Genomic DNA, 16,201 nt, shown 5'->3' with positions numbered 1-16,201 from the left:
GCTGCTGTAGGTGGTGGTATACACCATTAGAGATGTGATCCACTAGTAATTGAAAGAAGAAGAAGAAAAACAGGAAGTGACTGCGTCGTGCGATGACGTCGTATGAGTTTGCTTTTGTAATACTTGATAAACTGTAGCATTTCTTTGCTGTTTTCCATTTAAAATTGCATTAATATTCGCTTCTGTAATTAATTCTAAAAAGATTTCAGTTTCGTCGTCGTCCCGAACATACCTTACTTTATCGTCTGACATTGCTTTGGGACTACAAACGTACGTGTGACATAATATCCGGTCAAAACTGCGATGTGTATCCGGTCTGGTCAGCGTTTATTTGCAAAACCTGTTTCCATAGCCAAATTTCGCATTTTCCTTTTTTCAATACGCTTCAAAATCCACCCACCCCTTCTAAGAGTAAAAACATTTTTGCGAATGTTGGGCCTTTTTTTAAAATTTTTTATTTTTAGCGTTTCCATTCAGTTTTATTTTTGCATTTCTTGAAAATTCGAATACAAATGGGTGGACGGAAACCCCACTATTGTTTGGAAAAATCAAGATAGCAAAAATTGTGACTGAACATCAATTTCATCAAATTATTAGATGAAAATCCAAAATTCCATTTAAAAAAGCCTTCAAAACTAGGATTGGAAGACATTTTCAAGGTTTTAGAGCTGTCCAGAATTCTGCCTGGTCATGGCAGCTGAAATGGTCAACAATTGATCACTTCACGTAAAAACTGCAGCGAGCACGTCTGCCTCACGTGCTTTTTATGCAACACGACGTCTCAGCTGTCGTTGCCAGCCAACAAACGCTGTGAAAGGGGCAAAGCCAGAGCTCCACACCAGTCCGCTGGGGCTTAATGCAACCTGACATCCCCACCGGCCAACAAGCAGCCTAGTGCCACTATGTTATCCCGGATGGTGTTTTTCTTTTGCAACGCAAAAGCATCATTTATTATTATTGTAAAAGAAAAACAGATCATGGCATGAGAATAAAAATTTTCCCAGTGTTTTCATAAGGTTTGTGAATAATGTCGAAACATACCTATACTAATTGCTGCAAAACGGAAACAGATACAAATGTACTTTTTTCCTGATGAAAAAAGAGACTCTATTCTTTCTTTTGGTAGGTTACATGTTTTTAAAGCAATAGAATACAATATTCTGTGGGCCTTGCAAAATCAGTCAAAATCCAGTAAAACAGCCGGGAGCTAAGGGGCTTGCTTCAGTGAAAATGTCTGGGAGTGAATGAGTTAGTTTCCTACAAAAAATACATAGAGTTTTTGTTCGTTTGTGAAAATGGGCCATGCTGGTCACATAGTCCCTCCTTTAAGTAAAAGAAAAAAAAGGCATTAGAAGATGGATGGATGGAAATAAACCGTTCTAAAGTAATAACTAATTGAGAGACATCATATGTGAATTTCCCACTTATTTAATTTACTAAAACTTGATTGTTTTATTGTTACAATCAGGCCTTTACACTATTGTTTTTTCTTTTTCTTTTCTTTTTTGCTTCTGAGCCACTAGTTTTAGTGGTTAGTGTTTCCCCAGTTCTAGCCACTCAGTATTTTCACTAGAGCCATATTTATTTATGTTGTTTATTTTTGCTGGATACTGCCTGAAATTCAGAATTAATTGGCTGAGTGAGGTCACATGGGAAGGCATTTTGTCACTACTGAAAAGCATGTAATGCCGCATCATTTAAAATAGAAGCGCCCTGTATGACCCAGATCATGTGGGTCCAGATATAAAACTGAACACGCCAACACGGCTAGTGTCAGTTTGAATTTGGCGGTTTAGCGTTAATGCCTTGGTTCCAATCTCGAAATTAAACCTGTACTTATTTGTAGTACGACCACAGAGAAATGGTAGATATAGATAACTTCAGCAACCAAATCAGAAACATAATTCTAAAATGCATTGGTAACTTCATTTTAGGAATGTGGTTTCTCTTTGGTTCCTATTTTCCTTCAATCCGTTTTCTTTATATGAAAAGCTCATCTACTGGTAAGTCTGATATGAAGAGAAGGGAAACATACTGTGTAAGTCCATTGCATCTCACAGGTATGAATGTAATGGCAGGTCAAAAACGTATTTTTAGACCACTAATTTCCCTGCTAAAAGACAAGTAGAGATACAGTCGTGTTTTGAAATTGTCAAGCATTTTCACAGATTATTTTGTCAGAAATTTTATGTTAAAATAACAGGGTTGACCCCTAAGATTACAGTGTGATTTATGCTTTAAGGAGCTGCAGATTTTACTGCATTTTCTTCAAGGTACCCTGCCCCAACGCCCAATAAGGCAAGGTTACATACTGTATGTCATTCTCATGCTCCTTCTGAAAGATCCTAGGGATCTTCCCGCATCAGATAGGCCACATTTTCCAATTAAATGTCTGCTCTAGCTCAGCTTGCTCCTATAAGTAGACAGGGGCTGTTGTGATACGCTACCCACCCAGCCCCCACCCAGATGTCAAAACTGCCAGCTCTAAGGGTGATGAGCTTGGCTAGCTTGTGGCGGAAATTAATTTTGACCACCTTTATCTAGGCTATTACATTTTCGGACATTGGTTCATAACCACAGCTCATCTTTGGAATGACAACTAACTTGAATAATTGATTAGGTTTATCCTTTTAGGTTGACTTTGTCTTAATAATGACATCAGAATCATTACACCTAGCTACATAAAGTCAAGGCTAAATTTTGTGTTGTAGTTTTCATAGTGTATAACTTCAGATTTAGCCAGCCAGCCGGGCTCCTAACATGGGAAAGTAGCCTGACAATTTTCCAGGTAGCCCAACCCTTTGATAAGAAATATGGAGTTTTTTTCCAAGTAATATCGTCACAAAACTGAAAATAATTCAGGGTTCTACGTTATGCATTTACGGGTGGTGGCCAGAAACCAAATTGTGGTGGCCCTGCCAGAACCAGCATTGTCCCTGTATATCGCTGGCTTGGTCCGATACTTCAAATATCATAATTTGGTTAATTTATTGTTGTTGTTTTGTTTTTAATCTAGTGCTTGTGCTTGTAGTGAAGTGCAGAGTTTGTGGGTCCGATCCCTAACCCTTGTAACCACGTCCCAAAATGTATTTGACCAAGATAAAGAACCTCCAGTTCTTGATTGTATGTTATCGTTAGATGAATGGTTCAAGTAGAATTGAAGAGAAAAAACAAGTGCCTAAATTGAGTAGTTTTTGCATAGTTAAGATTATGCTGGTGCAATTTAATTAAGCTTGTAGAATACAAAACAAATCATGTTCTCTATACTAAAGCATTGAGTTTTAACTAGATTTTTTTTTTTGCATTTACGCAGTTGGAATAATTTAAAAAGATACAAATGGCTACCTCAATTTATTAAATTGGTTCAGCACAATTTTTTTTTACAGTAGCTTATATGATTAAATGGAGTAGTATCACACAATGAAAATTAAGATGGTTCAATTTGAGATTCTAGCGTGCAAAACAAATTCAGTTGTTTGTACTTAAGTAATCTTGTGGCATTTACACAATGGCGGCTGAGTTGAAAGAACTTAAAAACATGCGCGCAAATTGTTACCTCAATTTTTCAAGGTGAGTCAGCTTTTCAGTTTTTACAGTGTAGGCAGCGTGTTAAGAGGCATTGGGAGAAAGAGGATGTCCTGGCCATTGAGGAACACAAAATCCTACATTACTACATGCTGTGTTCCATGGAAGAGTGACTGTGATAAGTGCCTTGAAGAGGAATAAGCAGCACTCAAAAACAGGAATTGGTCAGTTATTAAATTTGACATAAAAACCAAATCACAGGTCTCATGAGGAGAATTTTAGATGGATTATGGGTTGTCTGTTGACAGCGGTCAAAGATCCAGTCAGACATGAGTCGCTGTGGACGAGTATATGTTGTTTTCAGATGACATTGTGATCTGTGTTGAAAATAGGAAGCTGGTGCACAAAAACTTTGTGTGGACTGTAAATAAGAGGGAGGTAAGTGGAAGCGTGAGATTACAAAGCAAAGTACTTGTAATCAACCATTCAAAAGACGGTAGTGAGACCAGCCGGGTTTTATGGTTTGTAGATGTGACCAATGACCAAAAGACATTAGACACAGCTGTGGAGCATGGACAGGATCAGAAACTTTCTCACCAGAAGGAAAGCACAAACTGGACGGTTTGCAGGCCAGACTGTGATGGAGGGGACAGTGGAAGTGGAAGGATGCTGTAAATTGTGACACCCGCATGGGGGCAAAGAGGAGATTTATGGATGTGAAAAGACTTGTGCAGGGAGAGATGAAAGAGGATGATTCGCTGTGGTGAAAGCTTAATAGAGTTAAGCTGAAAGTGAAAGAGGAACAGCATTTCTGTGTTCACTACTGATATTGCAAAATAAAGGGAAACCAATGAAGTTGAATTATCCTGAGGTCATACAATGAGGACTTCAACCACAAGTTCCAACATCATACCGGTAGAATGTATTATTTTATTTTATTTTGCTGGGCGGGGGGACAGTGGGGGTAATTCAGAATATATATACAAACAAAATGTTAGATTTTTTTATATGGCTGGGAGCCAAAAGTGTTCTAGAAATTACACATGCAAAATATTTCTTCAATATATGTTGGTTTAGGGGTGCCACCATATATTTGTTTTTTTGTGATTTGTGGTCAATGGGTGCCAAAGTGATGTGAGTTAAAACAAAAGGCTGGTTCTCAAGAAACTGAAGTGACCTTCATTGTTTCAGTTAGGTATGGATAGTCTTATTACATTTTATTGTCATATCTGTTGTGTTTTTTGTTTGTTTGTTTTTTACTTTTACAGTCATAACATCAGATAGCAAACGTTTGCTAACCACAGTTAGGCTATTAAAACAAACCTACTCAAGATAGGTAGAAGGTTTTTCTTACAGTATAATAAACCCTGATGGATATTAAATGATACATTCTTGACTGTTAATGGAAACAAAACCGTTTCATAGCTAAAATGGCACAGAATAGCTACTAGTAATGACCCAATTATTGTTGAGCACATTACACTATCATAATCTGTAATTGTGTGTTTGTTTGTTTGTTTTTTTGTAGTCATTTAAGTTTTTAAGGTAGGAAAGGTTTGCTAACCACAGTTAGGTTAGTTAGTTACAAAACCTATTTTAAACATGGTTGCCTCATAACGTGTTAAGATGGACCAATAGGTTTTTCTTTTTATCTAATTAACACTGTTTGATATTAAAGTAGCACTAAGGAACTTTTCAGCCATCATCAAATATTTTCATAACTCTTCTGATGAAACATCAACTTAAAACTAGTTGAATGGTACCTTTGCCAAGGCCTGAGGTGGTCTGTATCATTTTTACTGGCATGAAGCAACTTTGAGGAGGATGGTCAGAACACTGCCACACAAAAAACAACAAATTTGCTGACTGCTTTATGGCATACGTCACTTCCCCCTTTACCCATTCGTTACAAAGACAGAAGTCAATTTGAATGTCGACACATTACGATTAAGATTACTTTCCTGGCAGAAAGAATCTGCACAACAACTTTTCAAAAGTTACTCGGATATTTGTGCCAATACTTTTCGGTCTGGTTTTAAAATAGGAGATAGTACTAATGACTTTAACTATATCATACTAAACATTCGCACTTTGAAGTGTTAGATACTGCCAGTGACAACGACGCCTCGCTTTGCAAAGGTCCACACCTTGAGGAACAAGCATTTAAGTTAATTTGTTAAAATAAATATTTACTTGTACATTTAAGTTTCCAGAATTATTATTTACACATTCATACATTATGGTATTTTTTTGTACAAGTAGCTAGGTAGATGTGTCAAATCTGCTATTCTCCGTCATTTACCTAAAGTATGCTAGCTTCTGATTGGTTAGTGTTGGTTAGTGTGTTAGTGTCAGCTGATAGTGGATCCGGAAGTGTTGTCGCTCTAGCTGCCGTGTGTGACAAGTGAAGTTTAAATTAAGAATGAATCCATCTCCATCCTGCCTTTCCATTTTATAAACCATGTTCCATTAACCACCAACGAATACTCACATTAGACTATAGCTACGCTACCTGTATTTCTCGTAAGTTGCTGAGTTTTTTTCTCGCAAATTTGCCACTTTATAAAGTAGAAATTTATGAGTTTTTTCTCTGAATATTGCCCCCACCCTCTAAAAAAATATATGTTTATACATGGCCCTTATACACCTTCGTACATTTCAATGCCTAAAGGGATTTACACTCTGCTGCTTATTTTTGTTGCACACCAGATAGACGGCCAAACCACACACATGCCAGCATGCAACGAGAGATATCCGTGATAACAACAAGACAATGGAATACTGTACAAATAAAGTGCAATAATAATAGTAATAGTAATAATTGAGGCTGCCATATAGACACTGATAAGAGGATTTGGTTGTTGGTTTCCCTCCAACACGCAAGCACACTCACACACAAGCACACAAAATGACAGACCGGTACAGCCATCAGTGACATGCATTCATTCCATTGACAATGACAGCTTGTCAGACTGAGGACAGGTTCTAAAAGCACCAACTTTGCTCCCAGCCCACTATGAAAAAGGGGGTGAATGCATTTTGCACTGACAGAAGCACTGTCACAATTTTTTATGCTAGAGCATACTTTGAAGGCTTTGATACTACTGACATGAAGAGGTGGCTTAAAGCAATGGTCGTTATTACAAAAAACGGCCAGCAGGTGGCAGCAGAGTATAAGAGATCAGCCAGGGCCATGTAACAAGCTCTTTTTCCAAGTGTTTTCAACAGGTTTGTGAATAATGATGAAACTTAGCTATATTCTAATACTAATTGCTGCAAAAACGGTAAAAACAATACAAACATACTTTTTTTTTCCTGATGAAAGAAAAGACTAGAATCTTTCTTTTTTTAGGTTCCATGTTTTTATAGCAATAGAACACAATATTCTGTGGACCTTGCAAAATCAATCAAAATTCAGTAAAACTGCCTCAAGTGAAGGGGGTTGCTTCAGTGAAAATGGCTGGGAGTGAATGAGTCATCAACATACACAAAAAAGCCCCTAATATACAAATATAGTTAATTCCTGCAACTTCTGACATGTAATTCTATTTTTTTTATTTGAGCAGAAAACTAATTCCTTGCTTTAATTATTTAAAAAAAAAATGAAAGAAAAGAAAAACCTAGAGTTTTTGGAATTCTCTGAGGTGGAATCATGCTGGCAATTCTGGAAGGTGTCAGGATTAAGATGGAGAATAGTGAAGAAACTTCTGGACAGGGCTGTCTTAAATCATTCCAGTTTTATTTTGATAACAAGCTTATGTCCGAACTGTGGAAAATCTAAAAAATAAAATATAATAAATGGTGCACAGACTCTCTATGTCTGCATCCAATCTTATGGGGCTGCAAAATGGATAAATACTTCTTGAATATATATGCCATAGTGTCACAGAGTGTCATATCCTACACTACAGGACCTTCAGGTCTTCTTGTCTTTGTTTCTCCCAGACCTGCAAACACCAGAGTTACACATTTGTGCATGCAGGTCACAAATCTAACAGCTACAGATGTCGACCTATAATGAGATAAAAACCTCCTTTCCTGTGCCTACTGGCTTCTTTGACTCTGGGTAAACCATTAAAGCTTTAGATCGTCCATTGAAAGATTAACTATGTGATTTATCCATGTCCACGAAAGAGTATTTTTGACGCTTATCTATTACATTTTAACGTGAGTATCTGTATTTTTTTCACTCAAACATTTTTTACTTTTGCTTTAAATACATGAAAATGACCGCTTGTGCTCGCCGCCACTACAGAGGATTATTTGAACGAAATACACGCTGCAGACTGTTAGTTAACAATATGAAAGAAATTTGAATCATGTCAGTGAGGAGTGAACTGAAAAAACAGCAACATGAGTGAGTGATACTCGACAACACTGTGGACTCGATGAAGAACAAGTCAGACAGTCAACTGGCCGATTTCTGTTAGCTAATATTCTTCAAATTATCTATATATGACTTAGGAGGAAACATTAATGTGGTTTGAATTTGGCCATATATGCAATTTTAAATGTATCCAACTGACTATAAATATTAAGTACTAAATATATTGTATTTATCAACTGTTCTATATTAAACACGAAACATTATTGCCAGCTAGATTCAAAGCACAGCAAAATGAACTCATAATGCACAGTATATCAGATGGCCGTCATAAAAATTATTTTGTGACAACTGTAACCCATTAAGATGATTTAATAGTCATTAACGGCCAACAAAAAAAAGATGAATTGGTCTCTTGGCCAATTCGCTCATACTATCATCAGGGAGCACGCTCATTTTTAAGTCTGATAAAGCGCAAAAAAACAACAACGAAGGTACTAAACCCTACTGGTATTGCAGTGATGCACAGAGCCAATGATCGTTACACAATGAAAGAAGAAACACAAGACAAATCCATTTCACTCATCTATGACTTCTGCCTAATGCTATATTTAGCACTTTCCCTTTTCTTAGGAGCCATTCTGACTAAGCCCTTATTTAGGAAAGGTTTTGTGCGCCAACATCTTCCCTTCTTAACTCATTCACTCCCAGCCATTTTCACTGAAACAACCCCCATTGCTCCCGGCTGTTTTACTGGATTTTGACTGATTTTGCAAGGCCCAAAGAATATTGTGTTCTATTGCTATAAACACATGTAACCTACCAAAAGAAAGATTAGAGTCTCTTCTTTCATCAGGAAACTATAAACTATATTTGTATCTGTTTATATTTTGCAGAAATTAGCATTAGAATATAGCTAAGTTTCATCATTATTAACATTCCTGTTGAAAACAATGGCAAAAAGAGCTTGTTGTAACATGGCCCTGGCTGATCTTTGATACTCTGCTGCCACCTGCTGGCCATTTTTTTGGGTAATAACTACCATTGATTTAAGCCACCTCTTCTTGTCAGAAGCTGTATCATAGTCTTCTGTATGCTGTTGCACACACACACAAAAAAAAAAAACATAAAACGTATAAATACGTTTTGGGGAGTGAAGGACAAACTATTAAAAAACTTATTTACACGTTTTTGGGTTTGAATGAGTTAATTGTTCATTTTCTAACAATAGGAAAATTCGGGTCCCAGAATGAAAACAGTTGAGAACCACTGGTCTAGTGTGTATTTCAACTTGCACCCCAGGTCAGCTGCAATAGTCCGACGATCTCACGAAGTACATGGAGAGATTGCACCAGACCACATATGATATGCAATTTATTTTTGAGAAGTATCTTAAAATTACTTAAGGCTCATCTTGACTGCTCCAGCAATAACATTTCAGAGTTACTGGTTCTGTCCACTACAGAGCCACACTCTTCCTGATTGTTGGAAATGAATATTCACAAACAACAGCACTGGTTTAAATCCACCACAGTTCATTATAATGTCTTTATAATTTCCTAATTATTTTAAGCTGAATTAAAATCACTTCAAAGTGAGATGGGTGAGGAATCGAAAAAACGTATCATCCAGAAATTATATACAATGAACTGCCGCAGTTTCACAGTTCAGATAGTTTTCAGTTAAGAATCCTCTGGAGATAGGAGATTAAACTCATGAACAATACAGAAAGCTAAATATAGAACAAGCCATTTGCCAAAGCCTCTCCGTTCCCACTTTCACATACTGTAACTATCCATTAGTCCATGGTAATTATGTAAGATATAATTGCTTCATCTAACATCAAACAGTTTAACCATGTTTCAAGTGTCTGCCACAGTTTCCCCAATACACATATTTGTTGAACATGAACAGCTTTGAGGTTTTGTTCGTGTGGCGTTTGCATGGATATTCATAGTAAGGCTGCTTGATTATGAAAAAAATAATCACAATTATTTTGGTAATAATACGCCAACCTCCACTGATTCAGCGACCAATGGAAGATTGTTTTTCTTTTTGAGTTTTAGTAGATGCTGGCGTAGTGGATCTGTCATGCATGAGAACCTCCACCAAAGGAGGGAGCCATTGACTTCAGCCCGACGAAGCACGCACAGCCCCCAGGAGCTGCCTAGGCCACAGCAGCATTAGAGCACGACTCCCGGGTCATGCTGTCATACTTTCTATACACGATAATATCGGTGGACGATAATCATCTACCATTATCAGCCAATTTGACGTCATACAGATAAACAAGATAATAAAGAAATTTGACGATTAGGGCTGCGCAAATTATTGAAAAAATATCTATCGCAATATTGGCCAATGCAATATGCATATCGCAAAGACATGCAATAAGTTTCATATAAAATGTTATGCTTTTATCTGACGCTAATTAAAATGTGCACCGCCATCCAATAGTTGAACATTATCGAGAGGTAATTACAATTAATTAACTAAGAATATATAATTTGCTTATTTTTCTGCATGAAAAAAAAAAATTCTTTCATTAGATAATAAAAATGGCGTTTCTTTTGGTACATGTTAAATATCGCAATATCAATATCGCTATATTCCGCAACTATATCACATATCACATGATTTTCCAATATCGTGCAGACTTTTGCCAATAATAATAGACATGCCACGTTGGTCCATCTGTTGTGGTTGTGGCTCAAGTTGTGCCCAAGTCCTCAACCCCTCCCCTCTCCTTTTGTAGTGTCACATATTTGTGACATTGCAATGCGCGTGTTCCCAGAAGATGCATCATGGCGACATGGTAGTCGCCCGTGTGGCTTTCTTTACTGGGTCTCCCCTAAATGTTACCCTCGTAGTTGTTCGTTGCATTTTTAAAACATGACTGCTTTGTTTTGGCAAAATCAAAATGAGTTACTGGTTGTCTTTGAAGCAGAGATATCAATAAAATTCAGGTTCATGGTGCTTTACACGTTTCAATGTATTTGTACATGTTAGACTTATAGTGGGACTCAAAAGTATAATTATATTCAAGTTAATTTTGCAAATAATTATTGGCTTACTTATCGGTTATCAACATCGACACTTTCTTAATAATTGGTTTATTGGTATCGGTTGAAAATAGCATTATTGTGCATCCCTACTACTTTGGTAGCCACTTTTTTTTTCACTTGATTTTTACGGATGTGCAAATGCTATGCGCACTTCGCTTATACTCATGGTACAAACAAAATTAAATCATTGGTTTTATCTTTTCAGGCTGAGAGGGCCACTTCTTGACACTTCACTCATTATTGCACACCTGCAGCTGATCGGTAATTAACTCCAGAGTTAATGATTTCTGCCTAATCTACGTGCAGGTGCCAGATGATTCCCGCTTCTAAAAGTAGTACTTCGGCCAACACAACTGTGTTTTTGCTATGCTTTTTTTGTGGCGTGCTTTACCTGCTGACTTCTTTCTCTTGTCACCATTTCCTCCAGACCACTAGTTGTGGAGTCTTGTTCCACAAGTCATACTACCTCAACTCTTAACATCCACCTCTTTGCTTTTCTGTCCACATATACTGTAGCACATATGCACATATACAGAAATTAAATCAGCGTGACACATACTAAACATATATAAAGCACACAACTACTACTACTACTACTATTAGAGGAAACAACAGTATTTTAAAAAAAAACACACAAAAACACTTCCTTCTTAACTCTTTCACTGCCACTGACGTTTAAAGACGTCAAGTAAAAACCTACGGTTCACTGCCAATGACGTCAAAAGACGTCATCCAATGATTTATTTTTTTTTTTTTTTGAAACGGGTAGAGGAAACCCTTCCGCATGTCTGGTGAAAGTTTCCAGTCTGTCTGTTGTGCCTAATGACTATTTTTGGCCCCTAGAGGGCAGCGATGACTCTCTTTTGACAAGATCGGGTGGGCGTCAGTAGAGGCGGAGCTAGAGCGTCGAGCAGCAGATGAGAATGGAAGACAAAGGAAAAATGGCGGCCGGTCGCGAGGAGCTCACGCCCGAGACGTTTTTTTCAAAGACCAAAAGCATCGCTGAAAGAGCACATTGTTGAAGACGATGATCATCATCGATGATGAAGATGAGGGTGGTGACTCCGTGGTTGAGAAGCATTGACGCGGCAGTAGAAGACGTTAGATGGAGCTAGATGGAGGAGGGAGCGGGCAATGGCGAGCGTTTGCAAGCAGCTCTACACTTACAAGACGAAAGGCATCGACCAACGCTAAAATAGTACATTGATGACGACGATGATCATCCTCGATGATGATGAAGGTGAATCCGAGCTTGACGGCGAAATTGGAACCGCTGACGCGGCGGCTATGACGGTGTCGTAACACGGAACACAACCGAGCACGCACAGGCGGACGTTCGATCGGACGACGGAGAGTGCCCCGAGTCCAATGCATATTCATCGGAGGAAGTGTGTACAGTCTGCTACTTGCTTTTTATTCCCCGGAAAAAAAGGCCGTCAAGAAAGTGTAACGTTTGCACGCAAAACGGACCAATGTGAAAGTGAAAGTAAACTGTTGTGCGAGTCCTGGCGTCTCCTTGCACGCAGGAGAGCGTTACAAAAGGAAAAACTGTATTTGAAACATCCACATAATTGTAAGTAGTACCACAGTTGCACACATTTGTAAATAGTTTGCAAAATTGTTTTGTCAAATTGTTACACTGTTGAATGGAAATAAACGTATTTTGCAATCAAAAAACACTTTTTCATTGTTGGTGAAAGCGTTTTACAGAAGTAAAGCACTATTTAGGTGTTTGTGGCATCATTCATGGACAAAAAGAAGTGTACAATTCACTAGAGTGCATGAAATAACATCGTTTCACAAAAAGCTCTTTTTCTCCGTTTTTTGTTTCAAAAGAGAGAATTTCGGTGAAAGTAACCATTTTCTATTGTTGATTACTGAAGAACGGAATAAGGTAGAAACAAACAAACAAAAAGAGTCCAATCTTTCATTTGGTAGTATGTGTGTTTCCATAGTCCAAACACAACATTTTCTGTGGACCTTGAAAGATCACTCAAAATGCTTAAATCGGCTGGCAGTGGGGACAACCCGTTTCTGAAAACGTCTGGCAGTGAAAGAGTTAACACCATTTTACAAAATATAGCTAGGCATACTGGGAAGTGCAGATTCAATTGTGTTATGTTGGGGAAGATGACGCTGTAAATATTGTAGCTAATCACATATTTTATCGTTAATGCTGATGTTTGTGTTTAATTAGATGTTTATGTGTTCGTTTTGCTGTACATCAATTTCACTTAGTTTTCTGTTTAGTGGTGCCCATTTTCAAATGGTAATCCCAGAATAAGCATGATGTTAAACAAACCATATGAGAAGCTTTGTCCCAAATAAGGTGTTAGCATACTAACCGTTAGGGTAATTCTAATGTCACAGACTCCTATTGGAAAATAATTCTCATGTAATGGAGAGATGATTTTCCAAAGAAAGTACAAAGTATATGCCAGTGTTTCCTCCACATTCATCTAGCAGTGGCGGCCCGCGGCTCCTAATTCTTAGCGGCCACTCCTTCTAGGTTGGAGGGGAGGGGGTTGTAGGACGCGGCGGTACACCGGATGTATACATAAAAAGATGACCAGAAAGCATCGGGAAATTCACGAGTTTCGTGAACCAATGGTCCTTTTTCACCCGTCAGCACCCAACGCCAACATCACCGTCGACAAAAATCTCCGGCCGCCTTCCACAGTTTGCACAGCGACGAACGAGAATAGTAATCACTGCTCATCTGACACGCACTTGACATGTCGTTAAAATATCCGTCAAGCAGAAAGAGTAAACATACAGCATAATTTACAATCAACATTGGAGTATTCAACACAGCATTTTCCAATTATATAAGAAGCTCCATCATGTATTTTTCACCCAATAAACAAGACAACCTCAAATTAATTCTGTGATTATGTTTATGTTAAGAATACATTCAAGATTCCCGAGAGCATTTGAAAGCAGCATAAATCCCTCTATGTCCAGTAAGCCTCTGAAGGCATAGAGGAGGGAAAAGGTCACCATTGGCAATCTCTTATAGAATTGCTTGTCTAGCATAGTATTATAACAATGTGACTTTTTCATATGTAGCATCACCCAACAGTCCTCTGCAGTGACAAGTATTTAGTTTCATTTGACCCCACCCACAAGCACAGTTTTGCCGTAGGTACAGAAAAACGTACAAAAGTTAACAGTGTACCATGTGTGCATTGACTGGTTTTGGAAAAAAAAATCCATATAAGTATTAACATGTTGGAACAGACAGCATTTCAATTTTGCATCTAACTGAGAGAGGAAATATATATATATATATATATATATATATATATATATATATATATATATTTATTTAATTTATTGTTATTATTTTTTTGAAGTGTGGTGACTCACCTGAGAAAGACTGTCTCTCCTTGTCTGACGGTAATATTGTCCATAATTTTTTTGTCGTATTGAGAATCGCCTTGACTGTGGACTGGCAAGCCTGTAGGCACAAAAAGCAAAATCCTCAGCGAGAGAAGGGTTGTGCACTTGCAAAAGATGACAATATGTCCAAGGACAGACATTATCTTGAGCTTTTAGATGCGTGGGAAAAAGTCCCATGTGAACAAGGAGTCCCCGGTGACCCAGTGAACATACTGCTGGAGATTATTCACCCCCCAAGTTCATTGGTCTTAATCCAGATCTTGTTGTCGAATAGCTGTGGCTCATAATGCAGGGCAGACACAATCCCTTGTCCAAACTGTACTTAGATTTTTTTTTAAGAATCGTAATCCCTCTTGACAGATTGCAGATCCATCCATCTATCTATCAAACTATCTTTACAAATACGATATATAAGTAATTTACAATTGTTGAACAACATCAGTATTGTAGAATAATTTTATCAGAGTATGTGAATAAATTGAGAACTCATCAAAATTTGTCTTGTATATTAAATTGTTAATTGTGTGAAGGCTGTAACCTTCACATGTTATAACTTTTTTTTGTTCCTCCCATTTTTTTGGGCATCCATCTACTTCCACATAATTCATCCGATTCTCGTCATTCCAATTTTAACATATTCCAAATATTCACGCCATTCTTGCTTTCATTTTTTTTATTCCAAATATTCACGCCTAACCCACAATTCTCGATTTTGTACCCTAATTTTCCTCATTCATTCTTAATGGCAGATTCAACATTTCATATTTACATCATTTCAAAGTGTTATTTAAATAATTTAACTCATTCATTTCACTTTAGGGATGATTATTAGTCCATTCCCTACTTCATTCTTCAAACCTCACTCAATTTCCTACCTGATTTCTTAAACCTTACTCCATTTTCTACCTGATTCCTCACACCTTACTTCATTCACATAATTCATCCAATTTTCACCATTCCAATTTTAACATATTCCAAATATTCACGCCATGATTGGATCTATTTCTTTTATTCCAAATGTTCACACCTTACCCACATTTCTCGATGTTGTACCTACTATTACCCATTAATTTCCAATGGCAGATTCAACATTACACATTTACATCATTTCAAAGTCCATTCCAATTTCAAAATATTCCAAATATTCATGCCATGAGTTCTTCCATTTTTTCCATTCCCCAAATTTACGCCTTACCCCCAATTCCCTATTTTGTACCCTACTACTCCCCACTCATTCTCAATGGGAGATTAAGCATTACACATTTACATAATTTCAAAGTCACATTCAAAACATTTAACTCATTCATTTCACTTTAGGGATGAATATTAGATCCATTCCCTACTTGATTCTTCACACCTTACTTCAAACCCTATTTGATTTTAAACACCTTACCCCTTTCTTCTTTTTTCAATACAATTTCTACATTTATTCACCGATTGAAACCGTTCCAACTTACAACTGTTCAGCGTCTTACCTGCCGACTACTTGAACATTTCTTGATGGATTCAAACCATTTCAACTTCAACATGCTCAGCTACTGTATTTCCAGTTCATTGTATACCATTCCATGTAATTCATTATACGTCAAAATCATTTGATATTCCTGTTCCTAATTCCTGTTTTTCATTCAGCCTCACAGCTTTCATACACAATTTTCTCAGAAATTGCACATTGTCTAATTTACAGTTGATTTACATAAATGTTCCTTTGTTGGCTATTAGGAAGGTATGTTGTTGATATCAGAAGAAGCTGTGGGCCTGTATTTCTTAGTACTTTTTCTCTTGTTCAACACGTATACACAATAATGTATGAGTATGAACTGTATTGACTATGAAGCTTCTGCACAGTCAGTTCAATACTGACAAAGTAACTTTTAGCTATTAC

At 37.4% G+C, this 16,201-nt stretch overlaps 1 protein-coding gene across 5 annotated transcripts in view; it reads right to left on the bottom strand.

Moving 5' to 3' along the window:
- ntm (neurotrimin) overlaps positions 1-16,201 on the bottom strand; it is a 94,253-nt gene that overhangs the window by 34,099 nt on the left and 43,953 nt on the right. For 4 of the 5 annotated variants that reach the window (XR_013288508.1, XM_077545724.1, XM_077545726.1 and 1 more), the window contains exon 1: positions 14,284-14,505. Coding sequence is in view for 4 of the 5 variants with exons in the window: in XM_077545724.1 (XP_077401850.1) it covers positions 14,284-14,456 (173 nt within the window). In the remaining variant the exon portion in view is untranslated. Of the gene's footprint in view, positions 1-14,283; positions 14,506-16,201 lie in introns of those variants that run through there. The other variant, XM_077545725.1, reaches the window with a different exon arrangement.

This window comes from Vanacampus margaritifer, chromosome 16, assembly GCF_051991255.1.
Source record: "Vanacampus margaritifer isolate UIUO_Vmar chromosome 16, RoL_Vmar_1.0, whole genome shotgun sequence".
Lineage (NCBI taxonomy): Eukaryota > Metazoa > Chordata > Actinopteri > Syngnathiformes > Syngnathidae > Vanacampus > Vanacampus margaritifer.
This window is presented reverse-complemented; position numbering and strand designations above follow the sequence as displayed.